The following is a 21,074-nucleotide window of genomic DNA, read 5'->3' as shown; positions in this document are numbered from 1 at the left end:
CCGCCGCACAGATGGAAAGGGCGCTAGACCGATCGCAAGGTGAATTCATACCGAGCGGCCAATAAGGGCGAGGGGAGGGTGGGCCCGGGGCAGCCGTGCCCCGCCCCGCCGCGCGGTGCGCAGCCTCTCGGCAGAAGAGGTGGGTCGGTGCCTGTGGAAGGGGCGGTGGTCGCCGGCGCTCAGGGGCGGTGATGGCGGGGAGCGGCTGCTGAAGGTCTCTGCTGCGGCTCGTGGCGGAGCAGGACTGCCACGGCCCGGGATGGGACAGGGCGACCTGGCGTAGGGAAAGCCGGGGCTCGTAGTTGCCCCGCGTTGGGAGCGCTGAGGGAAGAGCCCGTGAGGAGGGACCCGGCGTGGTGCCCAGGTGCGAGTCGCCTCCCCGCCAGAGTGTGGGAGCGGAGGGCGGAGAGGGGAGCGTGCAGGGTCAGTCCGACAAGGGCTGGCTCCCTCCGCTCACCTCGCTCGGGCGGCCGCCGCTCGCTCTCGGCTGTCTTCCGCACAAAGCGGAGGGAGCCGTGTTCCTGTCCGGGGACCTGCTGAGGAAAACGAGCGTAACTTCCCTATTCTTAGCAGATGAGCCCTTCCAAAGGTGCAGTCGTGCGAGCTCCCCGAGCCCGCGCCTGGCGGGAGCGCAGCGCCGGGGCAGCCCCGCAGCGCGGGCCCGGCGAGCGGGCACCGGCCGGTGCCACAGCCCGGCTGCCTCTGTGAGCAGCCCCTGAGCGCTTCCCCTCAGTGCTACCCTCGGGACTAGCAGCGCGATTATTCTGACTTCACTCTTAATGTGGTGCAAGTCACCTCAGAAGGATGAGGAAGATACGTGTGTCCAACCAGTCTGTCAGGGCTGTGGGCATTGCACAGCGGTTTGGGACCCAGAACGGCAGGGCAGGGTGTCAGCTAGTGCTCCTCAGGCAACATTTGCTATTATCTCTTGGAATCCACTTTTCTTCTTTAGATTCGTGCTCTAGTTTCCTTTAGCAGTTGTCATCCCGCTCTGGGAGAGACGCAGGTAATGTCACGCTGCATCTCACTGGCCCGAACAGCCTGTTCTTTTGGCCTTTGTGTATTAACACAGTTGTAACCACTAGAAATTTCTGAAACCGATTTGCCTTCTGTGAGTCACAAAATGTGCACCCGTGCTTTTACGTACTCAATATAAAGGCTGACTATTAAGAAGAGGGAGGGGATGCTCATGCATGATTTCATTGTAGTGCTATTAAAGGGAACATCTGGGGAAGGAAGTGTGGTACCTCAACTTCTGACTGAACCTATTCCATAAACAAGGTGCAGAACCAGATGTACCAATTAGGGTAGAGTTGTGTCAGGCCCTCCACAATTACAATTAGTCACGGTACCAGAGGCCAATTTGTGCATTGTTAGAAGATTTTTGTTGACAAAATTTCAAATACCTTCTTTCAGATTTTCTGAACTGAGAGGGCCATTTTTATTTGTGTCAGGAGGAACCGAATCAAACATGATTTGAGGAGTGACTCTTTGCTGGTAATGTTAGTGTGAAGCACTTTTATTCTTGGTGCTTATGGAATTTGAAGGAAATGAAAGTCTCCCAAGTCTCCATTTTGAAGACCTGTAGGTAGAAATAGAGGTGAAGTAGAGGTGAAATATCTACCTTTCCAAAACCCTAATATCCACTATATAAATAATTTCATTAAGTATATTTGTGAAGGTTTGAAAAAGCAAATGTGACACTTGCTAATAATACAGTCATGACTTTTACATTAATATCAAACTTATTTTTAAAAATAAATACTTCAGTTGGACATGTTTTCAATAACCTTTTTATTCATTGTAGGTTTCTCAGTAAAAGATTGTGAAACCAAACTTGCTGCAAAAATGCAAAATTTCGTCCCCTGAAAATGAAATTGTCTCTACGGCTGTAGAAAAACAAGTTTGAAGGTATATATCATGGTAATTCTCAAATATTTAAAAAATCAATCATATTCTTAGAAATAAATTGGCTTTAATAAAAACAAATCCTAGGGTTCCAGTTGTTTGTCAGCTTGTTCTTTTCCTAGCTGCAGAATGAAGTTACCTACTCTTGGTGTCGCGTTTCGTTTCACAGCATCTTACATATATGTGCAGAAGTTCATCCACACTTTATTTGTTCTTCAAGATTCCATTTTCCGTGTTGGGGGATGGAAAAGCTGCCTGTTCCATCTTCCCCAGTCCCTGCCTGATTTGTGGCTTTTGTGTGGTCCTCGCCTGGTGATTCGGAAGTTCCTCCCTTCCTGCACAGCAGCCTCTCTTCAGCCGCCTTGTAAACCACAGGAAGGCTGGAAACAGCCTTGGCTTTCATTTCCTGTTTCTTCCATGGTTATTTTTATGAGGAGCTCAGGGAGCTGCTTATAGAGCTGCTGATCAAGCAGATATTCAGACGAGGTATTTTGATGGATGTGTGAAAATTGCATTTAGGGTAAAATTGTTAATATGCAGAGGAGCAAAGTGTGAACTATTGACATAAAGCAGGTTGTAGAGCTCTGCATAGTAAGACTAAAATTTGAAGTATCCAAATTAATGGGAGACAGTTTCCTTCAACAGGTGTAAAAATGAATAAAGTCTCAGTTAAAAACAGATACCTGGCAGTATTTTTGTATTGGGATTATAGAATCAAGTATGGTCAAGGACTACTGTTAGGCAGCTATTAAACAGCTTTAAAAAGTAGAGGTTTACTGGAGCTGGCTCTTTTCATGGCATAGTTTACACCAAACATGCTAAGGTAGTTGATGGAAAAGATCAGCATCTTAAAAATTCATTGGCTGAATTCATTGATAGATTAAAGAAATCTTTATTTTTGGGCTGAATCTGTTATTTGGGCATACGTAAAATGCTGTGTGTTACTTGCTGTGTTTTATTTACATGCAGTCTTCCACAGCATGAAAATGTTAATTAAAAGATGTTTTGTTTGGATTGTTTCATGGTTTATTAGGTGAAAATATTGCTTCCATGACTTCTTAGCAATTAATATTTTAAAACAAAAGGGCAAAACTTGGTATTTGTTTTGAAAGAAATACTCCCCTACATGCACGCTGCATTTGACATTCATAGCAATGGAATATGTAAGGATATGAGTTGAGTCACTTTGTTCCAACACAGCCTATAATTTTAAGAATATATAGCTAGCAAGAAAGATCTAAAATGTGTACAATTACTTTGAACTCTGCACCAAGATGAGTGTTAGCAGTAGTAGGTTTTTAAGTGGAATCTATGCATCAGTTAGGAAGGATTTCTTTTAAATTTTTGTCTACTTGTTCCATTGACTTTTAAGCACTGATTATACTTAGAAATGTCACCTAATAACTTCTTATTATTTTGGGCTCAGTGTCTTACAACTCAGTAAAATGTGTTTCTGATTTAAAAAAAAAGGAAGAATGGGAAAATTTTCCTGTAAGAAGCCATTTCTGCACCTCTGAAACAAGCAAATCCCCCATATTATTTTAATTTGGAAAATTATTCTACTAATTGTTGTAATTCTCTTTTGTAACTTGAGGAAGAAGAGAGCTGTACTCTTGGAAGATGAAGATTCTTTGGGGAATTCATGCTAATGCGCTGGCATATTCCATGACTACCTTAGGTGCTGGAATGATGAACAGCATTTTTAATTTCTACTACGTTAAGCTTTTCCTAAACCGATACAAAATTTCAGAAGCAGCATTTCATGAAGCACAGGTACTGTACAATGGAATATTTTGATTACCACGTTGTGCTACGCAGCAGTGTTATTACAACAAAGTGATTCTTTTAATGACAGATTAATTTTGGAATCATTGCAGTTAATTAACAGTAAATTATCTTTGAATTTAGGTAATCCATAAGCAACAGAACGTACACATAAACCACATTATTTACAGTCTATAGAGTAAAAATCTCCAGACTTAATTGCTGAAAAGATTTTTACCTTTGATAGCTGAAGTAATTTTCTAAACTGATCTTGCACCTCAGCTCCATAGATAAGTTTGACATTAGTGCTTTCCTATGGACTGTTTAAGTACTTAAATACTGCATTTATCCTGCGAGTCATTATCCACATGAGTAACTCTTGTTGTAAATGGTCTCCTGAAAGTAATGGGCCAGCTCATGTTTTGAATTAACTTGCTGTGAGAATAATATCTGAGCTTTGCAGGATGAAAGCCCAGATAGATAAGGTTTTGAAAGAGTGAAGTCTTAGAGACAGTTTATTTCACGTGTAGTTGGTCACCTACCTACTTATTCATCTTATTTTTTCAAAATTTCTATAAGCCTATGAACACCAATAAGAATTTGTTTTAGAGTCTATTTTGACCTGAGTAGCTTTTCTATGTATTTATTTATTGTCTGAATAGAGATTTATTTAAAATAAATCCGTTGTGTTTGTATAAACCTCTGTAGAAGAGTGACAGTAGTGACAAACTCCCTTGTTTGTGGCAGGTTGTGTTCATGGTCTGGAATGCCATCAATGACCCCCTGTTTGGGTACATACAGGACAACTCCAGGCTGAGGTGCTGCGCAAGGCGCCAGTTCTCCATCCTGTACGGAGCCCCTTTGTACGGGCTGGCCTTCCTGCTGCCGTGGTTCCCCTGGGGGCACTACGAGGAGGGGGACTGGCTCAGTGGCCTGCACCTCGTGGTCTCGCTGTGCGCCTTTGACGGCTCGCTGACCTTTGTGCTCCTGGCGCAGTGCGCGCTCTTCGCCGAGAGCTCAACCCGCCACGACAGCAGGCTCCAGCTCATCAAGTACAACCAAGTGGCGACGTTAATTGGGTCCACAAGTGTTCTCTTTTGTGGTCTCGTATCAGATAATATGGAAAACTTTGCCTATTTTCAGGCATTCGCTGTTTTGATTGCAGTGTTAGCAACAGCTTGTATGTGTTGCACGGGTAAATACAGCACAAGTCAATATGAGCAGAGAGAAATCCAGACAGAGAATGCTAATCTGGCAAACAGTGATGGAGCTTTCTCCTTGGCCTCAGTAGTTTCATTGACCAAACAGATCATGACAGAGAGGAACTTTCTATGTTTTGTAACAATGAACTTCTTCCAAGTCTTCCACCTAGCCTTCTACAACAATTTTATGATGATCTTTGCAGATAATCTTATTCCTAAGGATGTCCTTTCTTCCTCAGTAAGAAGTATCATGTATGGAGCAGGTTTTATTTGTCCTCAGGTAGGCAGTCATACTTTTTTATTTCTAAGTATGAAAACCTGGTGTTTTAGTAGTTCACAGAATCCATTTAACGCTTGAAAAAATGCTGTATTTGGCATAAGGCATTGGCCAAAATGAGTAATAAATCTCATTCTCCAGTGCTCTAGAAAAAGAAAGTATGTCTGTGCAGGCTGATCAAATGTAAGAGGTAGAAAGAGCAGACAGGCAGGCTGGTAGAATATCTGTTTAAAACAATGTGAGACATGAGTAGGCAAGGAATGAATGTTTCATATCCTACAGTGCTTATAATACCTAAGCATAAAGGAATGAAAAACATGGCCAAGATAAAACATTTCTAAAAGCAACATCTACAGAATTCTGAATTCTTTTTTCTTTCTTTTGTTTTGTAATATTGTATATTACTAAGGAAGTTTCTGAAATAAGCTGCACAAAATACCAGAAAAAATTATAAGGTATCAAAAGCATTGTTGAAATATGTGGTATCTCAGTCATGGAAACCAGACAAAACTCTAAATAGCTGCTTTTGGAGAATAATACATTTATTTTGTTGTTTGGTCTCTTGCTCAGAAATATTTATGGGGGAGAGAGACATACATACCTTTAAGAACCCAGTCAGGGATGGGGGGAGGAGTGATGAACTGAAAAGAAAAAGAGAACCCCAAAGAGTAATACGTGACAAGAAAAGCAGCAAAAATATACCCACAGAATGTGAACATATGTGTCTGCAGTAAACAAAAGATTCCTCTGTTCATTGCCTTCTAGCTTCTTTCTCTAGATCTTTTAGAACTTTCTCTGTGTTTCCTTGTTAAATGTTGAAAGTCAGGATACTCGAAATCTGACTATTCTGACATTCATCATAGGTGCTGATGGTGTTCAGAATTTCTCAAAATCAGGCTGCTACGTTCATTAAGTTGTAGTGGGTTTTGATAAGTAGTATCTATAAGAAGATAAATGCAATTGCAACTGGAATTCACATCTCAATTTCAGTTCCCATTTTGGCTTTTGCATGTAAAACATACAGATCCTGAACGTACCTTCTGTTCCATAACTCCTAACCATTTTTAATTCCATAACTCCTAACTGTCTTTAATTTCAGCTTTTGTTCTTACCACAGGTTTAATGGTTTTGGGGTTTTTCCCCTGTAGCTCAGGCTATGATAATGAACTTAGAAAGATAATGAACTTTGATTAAATTAGATAATGAACTTTGGAAATAAATGAGAAGCTACAGAAGTTAGGAAAGCTTAAATAATTTTACATTTAACATATAGCAATCACTTTTATTGATAAAATCAGTGTGACAGTGTGAAAAGAACAATCTTTCAGAAAATGAGTCTCTCTCTGCTCCCCAGAGACTCTTTGTCTACAAGGTCACTGAACCGTAGAGGGTTTGCCGTGACCTTATTTTTCTCAGGTTTTGTCCCTTTGAGCTCAAGATATAATAAGAGAATTCTCTGATGGCAGTGTCCTGAACTTCACTTACTGGAAAACCACCCGACCCTTGTAAAATAAAGCTCCTTTTTATGAACTCTGCTTCAGTGGCCTCTACTAAACTAGAATTCAGCTTCTGACTTAGGTTCCTTTTAGTAATGGATGTGAGGAATACAACTTGCCCACAAGGAAAATGTTGCTGTAACACAGGCAAACAATTTTGAATTTGCATCATTGTTAGTATTTTCCTTACAAAGTCTTAGAGATGTGCAAGTAGTGAGGAATTTTCTAAGTCATAAGTACTTCCTGAGACAGGGTTATTTTGCAATTACAGGGAGACAGGAACATGGTGTTTACAATAGCAGGCATTACGTGATCCCTTAGTATTTCTAGTGGAGGCACTTTTCAGCAAAATCCCTGAAAACAGCCAGGGGCAAAGAGTATGCTTTAAGTTTCTTATAACAAGATGTTTCTCTTATACCAACTTTCCAGACTTGTTTTACCTCCCTGATCAAGTAGAAATCTTGAGCTTTTTTACAATAGCATTTGCCATGGTAATCTTTGTCTGACTGTAGCATCCTGGTTTTATTTGTTATGTTAAAAAAGCACTTCAGTGTGGGAACAATTGTACAAGGAAAAGTCTTTCCTGTTCTTCATCTGAATATTACACAGTTCATCTCTGTAACACAGAAGAAAGGAGAAAACTTGTAGCTTTATACAATTTATTTGTGACAGAGATGAGGGCCGTGTAAATGGTGACAAAGGCCCATATAATAAAAAGAACATAATTCATTACAGAATGTCCTATTGGAAGTGGAAAGTGAGGAACAGTGTAGAAGAACTTGAGGTTTGTTCATACTATAAATAGCATTTAATATCATTTTCATGAGTTTGCCAGTCACTCGATTCTCAGAATCTACTTTTTGCCAAGATTGGCAAAATTAAACCTCAGCCATGCACGAGCACTGGCTTCTGCCTTCCTCTGCTTGCTAGTAAAGCCTCTCACTTGCTTAGTTAAAGCTGTCTTGGTGAGCTTGCTCTGACAACTTAAAAATCGTGCTTAATTTCTATAAATGTCAATGAAAATAGTAATATTAATGAAAAAGCAGTCACTGAAAATATTTGTCAGCAGTTAAATGGCAAGATGCTTGATTTACAGTTATCATACTGCAAAGCTAATACTTTCAGGGATATCAAAAGTAAAGATCATGAGCATTAAATATTAGTTAGGCATTGTGGGAAACAGTATTTCCCTCAGGTTATGGCAGTTCTCAGCTGGCTAGTTTTTGAGTGAAAGGAGACTACCTGGTAGAGGTAGCATAGAAGGAGCCAGTAGACAGTTTCTTTGTTCAATTTCTATTTTTTTTATTTTGTTGAACTTCTTAGAAAGGTTTGTTGGTCAGGTTTTTTTCTTTAAAGGCTATTAATAATTTATGTCTGGCCCATGTTTTATAGCTCTCCTAATGCTGAGACACTGCACTGTATCTTTTCATCTTGTATGTGTATATATTGTCTTTTCAGTGCCTTGTTCTTCTCAGTCATGCTTCGTTGAAGAAGTTTGGTTATTACAGAATCATCTTGTTTTCCTTTTACTATGAAGGAGTAGCTGCTGCTGTCATGTGTCTTCTAGGGCAAGAACACTATTACCTGTTGGCATTTTATGTCACAACAAACATGTAAGTAAATACACTCCCCTGTTCATAGACACAGCTGAAATATTTCTAACAGACCAGACACTTGATTTCATTACCATGAAGATTCTGCCTCTGCTTTCATGGTTTTCATTCTGTTTCACTTGTCAGAAAAGTTGAAACTCCAGATACAGCTTTTTTTCCCCAGCTTTTATTTTATTCTGTTTCAGCTTTTAATTTATGCTTAGAAAAGAAAAGCTTTAACATACAAAGAGCAATTACATTTTGCAGGCACATGCCTTCAGTCACTCTAACCTGAGATTCAAGGGAAGGAGAATCTCATGTTTTCCTCTAGACATGGAAGGGCTCAGCAGAGGAACTCCCCAGAGTCAGTTTGCTAGGAAAGCTCAGACCTCACCCTGTATTGCAGGACCACTTGTGTGCTGCACTGCAGACAAATCTGGGTAACTCAGGTGTCTCTTGGATAACCAGCACTGAGTCACATTTCCACTGGTGCTCAGTAGTAAGATGCCAAGAAGTAGTATTTTCACATAAGTATATAGTGATACATGGGAATCTTATTTAAAGATAAAGAGCTGTTTGTATCAGAATAGTGTTACAGCAGTTTGTTCTTATTTCTTCATGTTCTTTTTCATTGCTGTCTTTCTCCATGTTCTTTCCTGCCCTCCTTTTCTTTCTCTTGCCCTCCCCACCCCATTTTCATTTTTATTCTCAGTATTGCAGTCATGGGCTACTCTAACACTGAATTGTGTGAACAATAAATTGAATTTCATTATCTGCATGTTTTAAATGATGAAGATGTATTTTGATTTCTCCAAGAAAAAAAAATCTAAGGTACCTAAAGACTGTATGTTTAAAGTGCTAGTTGTTCAAAGTATCTTGTTAGTAAAAGCTCCCAAAATCACACCCAAAATTTAATAAGACACAGAAGTTGTAATACTTGAGTTTGTTTCATTTAGCTATTTGTTAAGAATCAGCTTTTTATGTGTGTGTTTAAATGCATATCTATATACAGCTATATACACTGTAAATACATATATAGGAATGCATGTAAGCTATTCTTTCTGTTCTAATTCTTCCATCTTGAAGTTTATCTTCCATGTGGTCATGTCTTTTCCAGATTCAAGAGCAAATCTTCAGTGTCTCCTTTTTCTGAGGCGTTTATTTTCTCCTGATAATTTTAAATGATATTTACTGATAATGTAAATTTATTGTCAAAGTGTTCGTGACCTCATACACCAATGTCCAGGAAAAAAAAGCAGAAACCCCCCCACTTTTAGGTTTGCATCTTGATCTCTACTTCTCAACTAAGAACAGATCCAGTAATGCTTTCAGATAGGTCGCCAAGTTTTAAAGAACATATCAGCTTTGTGTGTTTGTAGAATATCAGTGTTGATGTGTGTGTGTTAGAATGTCAGTTACAATTTCATTATGAAAGTGAATATAAGAACTATGAACATCTTCAATATTTTGTTTTTCTTCAGGGTAATCGTGCAAGCTTCATTTAGCTTGTTCAATTTGCCTTTGGCAGATATTGTTGATGCAGATTTAATAAAGCACAAGAGGAGGTATGTCAGTCTGGCTTTTTTACACATGCTGTTTGCCTTGTTCCCCTTTGGTAATAAATTATGTCAAAGTAAAGACAGTAAATGATCTGGGATCCTTGATACAGAAGTACTTTTCGGGAGAGCAACTTAGCATAAGTAAAGATCAGAACTTGACTCAAGTTTCCTGCAGTTACTTCAGTAGAGTCACTTAGATTATTAGGTCATCTCTAGTTTTTATTCTATAATGTAAGCCAAGTCCTTCCAATTTTTGTGGCTTTATTTTTGTTAGCTTCAATTGAATTATTTTGTAACTCGATGCATCTATAATCATGTATGAATTTTCTGAATAAGGCCTTTTTAAGATGGAAAAGGTGTTAAGAAAGCTTTGCCTATGCTAGCTAAAATGCAAAGTTCAAAGTGTAACTGGTTCCATTATCTCACTGAAATAAAAGTGATAAAACCTGCTGCAGAATAGCATATTGCAACTCACTGATCTTTTGGATTTTTATCAAAGTGCACATAACTTCCTGTTGGTTCCATCAATGGTTATGTAAGTGCAGATTCAGCCCTGTTAAAGAACTTGCCCCTCAAAGGGGAGATCTGTTGCTTTCATGAGGAAAAATTTGCCTCGTTTTCTGGCCTATGCATGCAAAATCTTAAGTTGTAATTAATTCTCCATGCACTGTTCAGTCTAATTTAACTTCAGTAATTACTCAAAGTGCACAAAGCTGAATTTGAGTACAAGTCACTGCAGAACTGGGGACAAGCTGTGTGTATGTATATATGTGTGCATATATATATATTTTTTTTTTAATATGTATATATATTTATATGCACCCCCCAGAGGTTTGTAACCTTTAATTTCCAAATGAATTCAAATTTCATTGTGCTAATAGATCTGTTTGCTATAATGTGTGAACTAGATAAAGCTAAGGGTCATGATTTTTAGCATTTGCATATTAACAGGATTTCAAGCTTTTTAAAATCACGATTGTAATTAATACACTAATAAGTTTGTGTTGTGCATTAATTTGGTTTTTCCCCAAATATTTTAGATTACCACTTTCCTCTATGGTTTTTGGTACCAATGCTTTATTTACAAAGCCTGCCCAATCTTTGGCTCCAATGGTTGTGGTTACAATACTAAATCATTATGGATATTACAACCTGAATAATGTACCTGGTCATCCTGATATAAGGTAAGTTCAAAAGAGATACTTTACATCTTAGAAAATAACGTGAAATGCTCTGTAATCTAAAAGGCAAATTGATCAGCAATTAGTTTGCATCAACTGCACTTCAAAAACATACACACCTTAAAAATGCTTATCAGTTGTTTTTGTCTGTGTAGAAGTACAAATGTTTTTTAAAGAGTAAATAATTTATTAAACTATATACATGAGGATACCTACCTAATTTTGAAAAGCAAAGTAGTTGATCATCCTCTGGCTTTTTGCAAAAAAATGAAAAAAAAAGTTTGAGATCGCCTAATAGCTCTTATTAAGATCCATGTTGTCCTGGCTTCTGCATTTTGTTTACCTCATAAACCTACTTCCTTAAATACATAATATACAATGTTAATAAGATCCATTTTTTATTTGAGAGAAAGCAGTATGGTCACTGGAGGGAGGGAATTTGCCTCAAGTAGGAGTGTATAATCTTGGCTCCAATACTCCTTACCATTCTAATGCTAATGATTTCATTGCAGTCCCTGGAGACCTTAATACAGCATAAAGCTGTGGTTGCTGGTTAGTTGGACATGTGTGGGCTTTTATGAAAACAAATTAACGGGGAATAACCACACTGAAAGGGTCACAGGCTGTATTTATGACCCATCAGGAGGAAGTGGCAACGTAAGGAACAACTGAAGTCAGGGCTAAATGGAAAAATCCTGATTAGGATTTACTTGAGGGAACAACATGAATATCCTGAGAACTACATAGCTCTCCTAAATTTTTAGTAAAAACCTCAAGAAATAGGGAAACACAATTGTATATGAACTTTTGTGGAGATAGCTCCTGAGGGAGAAAGCTCTGCTTGTGTGTCACCTAAGGCTAGGGGAACATTTTGTATTTGAGGAATTTTCTAAAAAAATATGTGAGGACAAGCATGACATAAAAGAACAACAGGTGGTCTTCAGAAATGCATCCAGACAGAAGCAAAGGCAGCTCAAGTTTGAGGCTGTGTGTGAGAACAGCTTGTTTTAATGCATTCTGTAGATAGCCAGTGAGATGATGTGAAGAGGACATGAACCTCATTATAATGTCAAATAAGATGAATGATTTTTGCAGAAGACTGGTAGGTTGAACTGGATGTGGATATGAGAGGGCTGAATATATTCATCTTGATGATTCAGAAATTCAGATTTGAAACATAAAAACTGCAGTTCTGATCCCTTTCAATCAGAGAAATGATCCCTTTGTGGATGGATTTTAAATCACAGTAGTCATGAATCTTTTTTCCCTGGTAAGTAGCCCCAGGACTATAGCAACAATAAATTTATTATATACAGATTTGAAATACTTGATATGCTCAACCTGTAAAATCTGTTTGTTCACTTGAGTCATGCTGAAATTTTGTTTATTTCACTAGGGCCAGGAACAGCATAAAACGTACAAAGCTGAGATAAGTGAATCAGAGCACCTGAAATATATTATTTTGTATTTCTTTTGCCCACCCTTTCAAAAAATAATTTCTTAGATATGAAGCAGTTTGCCCGTGTTTCCTGTATATGTAGTGTGTGAATGGGATGTCCTTTGCTTGCAGATGGAGTACAGGGTTGATACACAATCCACCACGACCAGAAAACTTAAAGTTGTTTCTAGGGAGTCAGTTTGCCCTTGGCAATGTACTCAGACCATTGACTGAGCCAAAATTACTTATATATATTAAAAACCTATTGGCTGATCTTGTATTTCAGCCATAGGCAGACAGTTAAAATACTCTTGCACTAGGACAAAGTTGTTTGGGGACAAACAGAAATTAAATACAAGAGATTGTTTAAAATAGGCTCAAACTGTTTTGGGGGGGAAAAAGCATTTCCCACATGTGAATTGCAGAAAATGAAGTATTCTGAGCCATGCCAATACAATCTCAGCTCTGTCGTTCCTCCTTCTCCAAAGCTGGCAATATCTATTAAGTGTTTTGGAAAGCATTTGCTTTATTAGGTGTAGTGGCAGTGATTTGTGAAGATTGTACAGAGGACCCTTGCTCTGCGTTAACAAAATGTTTGGGCCCTGAATAAATGTCTTAAGAGTTTCCAGCAGTGTTGTTTACTGGGACAAGGCAGAATATGCAGTCTCTACACTGTTTGCTGCGTTCTAAGTTATTTTTTAATAACTTACTTTATTAATAATTATTACGTTTTCTTGAACTGAAAGTTAAACCATAGCAACAATGATGGAGCAGCTAATCCTGGAAACCTCCAGGCACAGTAAGGACAATAAAATCATCAGTAATAGCCAGCATGGCTCCACCAAGGGGAAGTGATGCTTGACCAACTCGATAAACTTCCACAGTTAAATGACTTGCCTGGTGGGCAGGGGAAGGCAGTGGAGATTGCCTGTCTGGGCTGCATTCCTTAATCACCAGGATGATGGGGCAGGATGGACCCTCAGGAAGTCTGGGGATGACACAAAGCTGGGGCTGTGGCAGGTACACAGAGGGTCACACCACCATCCCAGGGCACCTCAGCAAGCTGGAGAAATGGGCTGGAATGGTACCTGGGGCTGCATTAGACAAAGTCCTGCCAGCAGCTCACAGGGGATCCTTCCCCTCTGCTCACACATTATGCCACGTCCTTAGGAAATGTGGTCACTACACAGAAGTTCAGCACTTTGTCAGGGAAAGTGTTTTATAATATCCTTAAAATTTGAGCAGTACTTTGCAGAATGGGGTGTCCTGATTTTTCCTTTCTTCATCATAGCAAAGCAGTACCTGCCCTGTATGGCTTGAGATGGTTCTTGTTCTTGTTTGGGTTTTTTTAGTTTGGCTTGATTCTTTTCTTTCTTTGCTACAGAAAAAATGCCTAGTTTAAAACCTCCCTCTTCTGGAGAGCCACTGCAACTACCACCAGCTTCTCTTGAAAGTGCTTTTCAAATTCATTCTTCAGAACGAAGTTATTTGGCAGCAACTCTTCATTATTTATTGAAGGCACTTTAAACTGTTAATGTTTTCATATTGAATTACTGAACTACATGACATTCTGTTCAGAGGGATTTTAGGGCTGTTTAGGGAAACATTGTATGTTTTATTCCTGTGTGTGCAAAAAGAAACGTAGATGTGGAAATTTCTGAAGGTACTTGTTCAGCTGTAATCATGATAAAATCCAAGCTCTGCTCTTGACTTATCCCAGTCCCTTAATGAAATGTTTCACTGTTCCTTGTTTTGTGTATTATAGATACTTTTTCATAATGCTTGCAATAACTTAAGGTTTTACAGTACAATAGGTAATGTTATTTTCTTAAATCAGCATTGCTCCAGTGAAACCAAATTAGGATTGCAGAGTGTGAGTAACTTTGCAGATGCTCTTTGTGCAAAGACAGAATAATGTTAGTACTGAAAGCTGCAATCCTCTTTAGTGTGCACAACAGGCCAAATGCAAGCCCCAGCATCCTGTTAACTGTGTCTGAGTCCTGTTCTCATCGTTAGGTGGTTAAGTAATGTGTCTGTGGCCTCCCTGCTGGCACTGCTCCTGCAGTCCCTGGGGGCAGTTGTGCCAGAGCTGTGCATGGTGTGGGCTCCTTCCCTTGTAGGTGCACTGGAAATGCATTTGGATACAGGCCAGTAAACAACTCCAAATGGTAAATTATTGTCACTGCCAATAAACATTGGCTATGGACCAGTGGCCTGCTAGTGAACACTTCCAGTCATAAATGCAATTGCCTGAGTGATTAAGTGATTTGCTTGTGAGCCCATGGGCTTTTGTTTTCTTATGTGGCATTAGCATGTACATGACTTGAGATAAACTGTGCTTGTTTATGAGCCTGTGTCTGCACTAAGGATGGGATCTGGGCTTTGTTGGAGGTTGCAAACACTTTTTCTGTTAAACCGAGTGAGACATGAGTTGATTCTTTCATGATTCAGAGGAGCTTTTAGGTTTTATTCAAAAACCTGCTTGAGGTTTGGGGGTTTTTTTCCACGGATTTCAGGTCTTTTGGATCATGTCCACAGCTGTTCTGTGAGTCTCTTATCTCATCCCTGAATGCTAAGGAAAAAAATTAGAAACTAACATAAACTGTCTCATGGAGAGAAAGTTCACTTAGGGGCTGTTTCTCAGCTTGAGTTGACTTTCCTGATATTTAAGTAATTAGAATCCCATAATTAACAAAATGCAAGTAGATAATGATTCCAGCTACTAGATGAATGCCAAAATGCATGCTTTGAGCTGTCAGAAACCATACTGCTCATAAAAGGGAGCTCACTTAATTCCTGTATTTTCTTTTTTGATTCATATTTGCTGATACTTTTATTTCTTTTTCATTAGAGAAGATTTACATGAGGAAATGCCATGCATTCATTAGAAAAAATGAAAATGAGTGTTAATTTCACATGTATTCTTTTTATGGCTTATATTATCTTGTAATCATTTATGTTAAAACCAAATGAAATAAGGCTTGATATTTCAAACAGCCCTTGAAACCACACCTGAATTTTGTGCAATTATCATAACTTCTATGTAGCACTCAGCAGATAAAACAACACACTATGTGGATAGTTAGTAGCACAGATTTCAACTTTAATAAATTAATTTCATGTTAAAATGTTTGCTTCCATTTTTTGCTTTTCTTTCGCTTCCAGATTTTTCAGTCTTACTAAAGCTTTTTGGATGCTCTGTTCTATAATTGGATGAAATTTGCTTAAATTGATTTCTGTATTACATAATACAGATGAGCAGGAAAGTAGTGAGCAGGATTTCTTAGATTGCCTACAGTGTATTAAAATTAACTCTTTGTGTGCTAATTGTCTGAATTCCTCCCAGCTAGAGAAAACAACGTAAAATACATATTCGTATGCAGAATTAGAAAATACACAAGATATTTATATTTCTTTTATTTCGAATGGACTGTACAGTAGCATATCTCTGTGTATATAATGGGAATGCTTAAAAATAACTTGTTTAGTGACCATGGATGTTAATCTTCACATTGAAAGCTGTGTTCTCATTTGTTTCAGCAGGTCTTTTTTGGATCTCCATGATGCCATGTTCTACCTGGTGTGTCTGGTTCCACTCTGCATTGCAGTCCTGCAGATCCTGACCTGGACTCCCTTTTCCATCCAGAACAGCCACGTGGCAGCTCTACACTGAATATGCACCCAGTGGTCAGTGCATCTCCTGCTGAACCACAGAAGAGTTCAGTAAGTTTTTCATGTGAGAAAGCAAAATTGCAAGCTGAAGCACAGTTTGAGCTGTTTCAGGAGGGCTGCATTTGCAGTCTCTGTAGGCTCTAAGTCACGTCAGCCCTAATGCTCAGCCTACACAGAGTTTTCCTAGTTCAGTTGTTTTCCATTAATGGGTTTTATCCTTAATTACTTTATTTAAAGTAATTTCTGGTATATAATGACTCCTAATAACTCATTTGAAGAAAGGAAATGGCAGATCAGGGAAAGGAATCCCAACCCGGCACCTGGAATTCCAGGGAACTGTATTTTCTTAAGCTTCCTGGTGGATTAATTTCGCCATACTGATAAAATGGGAGATCTCTGAAGTTAATCTGGAAGATCCTGGTGGACATCCCTCATGGATGGCAGGGAGATGAAGAGAAAAATTTAGATGGTGTCTAGCTGGCTAGTCTCAAGACAAATCTGACAGCTGCCACAGGAAGTGCCAAGAGTAATTAACTACCCTGTGAAAGTCTGTGTAAGGCTAAAGAAGAAAAAGATTAAAATGCTGTTCAGTGTTGCTGAATATGGAAAAAGCTCCATAAGTCCTCACTGGCTTTCTGAGTGTCTCTGGTTGGTGGAAGGTCAGTGCAGTTTTCTGGCTTTAATGGGAAAATAGTTTTGAAGGTATCAATATTGTTAGTGCTTCATCCAGAATGTCATTGTGGCAAGGAGAGCATTAGTCTGTGGATGTAGGGTTCAGCTCTTGGACAAATCTAAGCACACACAGTTACTAAACCAAGCTCTACCTGTGTTATGTTGGCAAACTCACTTGGTGTGTGACGATTGAAGTTGATTTCTGAATCATCAAGTTGAAGTTAGTTAATTTCTAATTCATTCTTACCAGAATATATTCAGTCAAGCTTTTAAATGGATCCTGTGATTTTTATAAAATAAAGGGTTTTTGACAAAATTTCAGAAACGTGGAGTCCTCTTCTTTTCACATGTTGTAATGATAAGACATATTAGCATGTTTACAGTACTCCCATTTAATCAATATTATTCTTCCTTCAGTATATTCAGGGTGTAATTGTGCCATGATAATACCTTTGGCAGAATACAACCACTGCATTTTTGTATTTTGTTTTGCCTGGGCAAACACAGTTTTAGTAGCACCTTTCTTAGGGAGTGCCACTTGAAAGCACAAGAGCATTGTGCAGATTCCAGTTCTAAAGGGCTGAGCCAGCTCATTTTCAAGGCTCTACATTTACTGTGACAGGGAACTTGGAAAAGAAAGGAGTGTGAGAAATGGCTCTGTATTCTGGTGGACACTAACATAATTTAATGAAGATGTTTGAGATTTGAAATACCAGAGTTGAAAAAAACATTCATTTGTGCCTGGTTTTTTTACATTTGCAGAGTAGAAATAACATATTTCCTTACCTTTTTTGAAGTGTGAAGTGCTTTCAGGCGATGTGTGAAAAAGTGGGAGAGCATCATTAAATATTTAGAAATCCAAATGAATCCTTTGATAGGAATATGAAGATTTATGTTAAAATGCAAGAAGCCAGAACTGTGGTGAAGTCTGAAGTTATGTTATCTGGTTTTTATCTGTCTTGTCAGAGATAGTGTTGCCCATTTGCATTGTGCATGCTAACAGCATTATGTACACATACAGCATCACTTGTGTAAATACTCTGTGGATAGGTAAATACAAATACCAGAGCAGATATGGCCTGTGTTTAGGTTTTGAATTTGAAAAGATTTCCTACGTTGTATGTATTTATTTTGTGTCTGAAAGGCAGGAGCAAAAAGGAATTTAAGTTAATATAATCTTTGATTCATTATATGAAACAGTCTTCTCCCTAAAGGTTCTTTTAAAATGGTAGTCACGTAAAATAGTCTCTTTTTTCTTTACTGTTTCTGTATTTCCTAAATTTCCCATGTTCATTCCATCCTCATAGAATATATATTTTAACATCTACAATAATACAATGTTACTGTACTGCAAATAAGCTTTGTTAGGTGACTGTGTTAGTTATTTCTAATGTTATTAGAATATAGTGTACAACTGGAAGAGTATCGTGCTATACAACAGGAAATCTAATAAGTGGTTTTAAGAGTCAAAATTACATCAAGAACTCTTTGAAATCATCAGAGCTATTTTTTTCTGGAAAATGTCTGGTAAAGTTACCATAAATTTGCTGAAATAAGAAAGGAGTGAGGAGTGATCTGACTCAATGCACAGTTTGAATAGGCTCTACAAACTGCTGCATCTCTAGAATTCAGATAGGAAAAGTACATAATCAAAGCTTGCTAAGCAAGACACCCTGAAGATAGGAGACATTAACTATAGAATAAACCAGTTGAGAAAAAAAATCTGAGAAATACAATACAATTTATTTAAGGTGTAAAATACTAATACTTTTCCAAATTTATTATGCATTATCCTCCCATTTGTCTGTCCTATTTCCCTTGCTGTAAGGGCAGGAGAAATGTCTTTCAGAGCATCAGTAGTCAATCCCAAAGAGGACTGGAAAAATGCTTTAAGTTTGGGTGGTGGTGTTCCTACAGGAGTGGAAGGTTGGCACTGTGCTGTGACTGACGTTGCTTATTCTCCATTTCTCTGTCACCCACTAAACTTTGTTATCTTCTGCTAAACCTACACGATTGGTTTTGGCTGTGAATCAAGTAAAGGATGATCAAAGGCAAAAGTTCAGTGTCTTGCAACAGCTGGTTTCCCTGCTTTCTCTCCTTATTAGCCAACAGTATCTGAGCTTGAACTCCCACTGCTGGAAAAATGCCTCAGTCTAATCTTGATAATTTAAGAGTGTCTGAAATAGTCTCATAACTGATAAAGAGGCTGTAAGTGTGTGTATAGTATAAAATATGAAATGCTGTGGTAGGTTCAGAGGAGGAGAAATGTGATGCTTGAATCCATTCTTAAGAGTTTCTCTACAAATTCTGAGAATATGGAACTTAATACACTGAATGAATTTTATTTATTGAAAATCAGCAAGTAGAAGTGTCTGCTAGGCTTAAAAGGATGTTGCCTAATACACACTAAAGAATGTTAGTCTAATATAGTAGTAATAAAATATATGGTCAGTGATAGAGTGAAAATACTGAAGAAATGACAACAAAGCATACTTCAAATTAAGTGGGGAAAAATGATGTTTTGTGGAGCTTACAGGCCCACCTCTATTCTGGTCTTGTACAAAATGACCTTCCCAGTCTCCTGCTGCCCTGCTTTTGGAACTGCTCAGTAATTCATGAGTGTACTGTGTTGACATGGCTAGTAGGAATGTTTACATTTGAATACAGTTCTACAGCCTAATGGGTGCTGTCAGGAAAGACAAGCAGGAAGGGGAAGGAACACTTAAGATAAGCCACATCTCCACAAGTACTTCTAGGCACTTCCTTGCAGAATTAAGCGAGCTTGGGGAAAAAGCTCAGTAGTACACACGAAGGCAAAAGAATTCCAGCTGGTTCTGTAAAGGAACATACAGCTGAGACTGGGGGGGAGTTGTTTGAAGGCTCTGGACAGACCCACAACCTTTGGGGGAGAGGATTTTAGATACCTTTGTTTACCTTAAAGATCTCTTTCTGGTAATCCCTTTCCTGCTAATGTTTAAATAATAAAGGGAAAGTTGTTTTATCACTGTGTTTTATTGGGAAAATTGAGGATTTACATCGCAGACTACACGAGGCTGTGCAGGCAGCCCTGCCCCCGAGCCTGCTCCAGAGGCCACAGGCTCCTTGGGATCACCACAAGGCAGCAAGGGCTGTGCTAAACCCCTTGGGTGTGTTTGGGACCTTTAAGACTCCAGGGATTCAATTGATTACAGAAATTTTCCATCAAGACAAAGAAAAACCACCATCCAAATAGTGCAGCAGAAAGTAGAAGAGAAGTGATTCCATTATTTCTGGAAATCCTCTCCCAGCACACGAACTGCTTTGAATGACAAAGCAATACACTTACCCCAAAAATGGTTTGCTGAGATTGTCCAGCAGTTGGTTACAACTCCACCAGCTTACATGCAAATGACTATACATCAAAATTATTACCTAAATATGCATGAATAGAGAGTTCTTTATAGCTTGTCAAGAGAAAAATATGCTGAGTATACAACTACTGCATCAGAATATTAATGACAAATGTAACACTGGGTAGGAATTTTGAAAAATCTCACTAAAACACACCCAGGTTGTATGCTGACGATGCAAAGACAAAAGCTAGCAAATTTCTTAATTTATTTGGCATGCAAGCAATTATCTGTATTTTTTATGTGATAAAACCAAGATACGTTTCCCTGTGAACATGTAACTAACCTGAAGCAATTTTATTTATTGGTTTATAACATTGTCAGCAGATGTCTGTTTAAAAAGCAGCTTTTGTCATTTTGGATTTTGATTACAAAGTTGTTTTATTCCTGGAGGGGAAAAAATAAAACTACTCTGTCTTTACAAATAAGAACACACATGGAAAGGAGAGTCTTAATCCCAAACCAAATAAAAAATATACCAAAAAGGCATTCTAGCCCATCTAGCTATTGGAGGGAAAAACCCCCAGTCTTCAGCGGGAAACTGTCTAAAGCTCTCAAGTCAAAAACTTTCCTCAAGGAGGCTAAACATCAGCGAAAATGAACTGAACACAACACTCCTCTGGCAATATTCTGTTGTTGCTCTGGTTTTGCCGATTTCCCAGGATAAGTAAGGCTGGGTATGATCAGTGCTTGCCCAGAGGAAGTGCCAGGTAGAAGCCGGGATCCCAGAGGGGTCTGACCTCCAGTGCTGTCCTAACCAGGAAATGAAGGGGCTGGGCCCCAGCCATCAAATCAGATAAAGACACCGCTCGCTGGCGGCTGTTTACAAACAACTGTCCCGCCCCGGGCCCCTCAGCCCCGGGCCCCTCAGCCCCGGGCCCCCCGATCCCCGCAGCCCCTCAGCCCCGGGCCCCTCAGCCCCGC

General features: G+C 38.9%; 1 protein-coding gene across 8 annotated transcripts; it reads left to right on the top strand.

The window, feature by feature from the left end:
• Positions 1-3: 3 nt before the first annotated feature.
• LOC138118768 (transmembrane protein 180-like) lies at positions 4-20,929 on the top strand. 8 transcript variants are annotated; one of them, XM_069029971.1, is made up of 9 exons: positions 223-364; positions 1,808-1,911; positions 2,031-2,394; positions 3,503-3,681; positions 4,420-5,154; positions 8,106-8,260; positions 9,721-9,804; positions 10,839-10,982; positions 15,958-20,929. In XM_069029971.1, the coding sequence occupies exons 4-9, from the start codon at positions 3,529-3,531 to the stop codon at positions 16,088-16,090; spliced, it is 1,404 nt and encodes a 467-aa protein (XP_068886072.1). In that variant the 5' UTR covers positions 223-364; positions 1,808-1,911; positions 2,031-2,394; positions 3,503-3,528; the 3' UTR covers positions 16,091-20,929. The 8 variants fall into 8 exon arrangements, with proteins under 8 accessions (XP_068886071.1, XP_068886069.1, XP_068886070.1 ...); XM_069029970.1 differs by lacking the exons at positions 223-364; positions 2,031-2,394 and adding an exon at positions 4-39; XM_069029968.1 differs by lacking the exons at positions 223-364; positions 2,031-2,394 and adding an exon at positions 91-139.
• The last annotated feature ends 145 nt before the right edge of the window (positions 20,930-21,074 follow it).

The sequence above is a fragment of the Aphelocoma coerulescens genome, chromosome 14, assembly GCF_041296385.1.
Source record: "Aphelocoma coerulescens isolate FSJ_1873_10779 chromosome 14, UR_Acoe_1.0, whole genome shotgun sequence".
Taxonomy (NCBI): domain Eukaryota; kingdom Metazoa; phylum Chordata; class Aves; order Passeriformes; family Corvidae; genus Aphelocoma; species Aphelocoma coerulescens.
The sequence above is the reverse complement of the archived record's forward strand: the minus strand, read 5'-3'. Positions and strand labels throughout refer to the sequence as shown.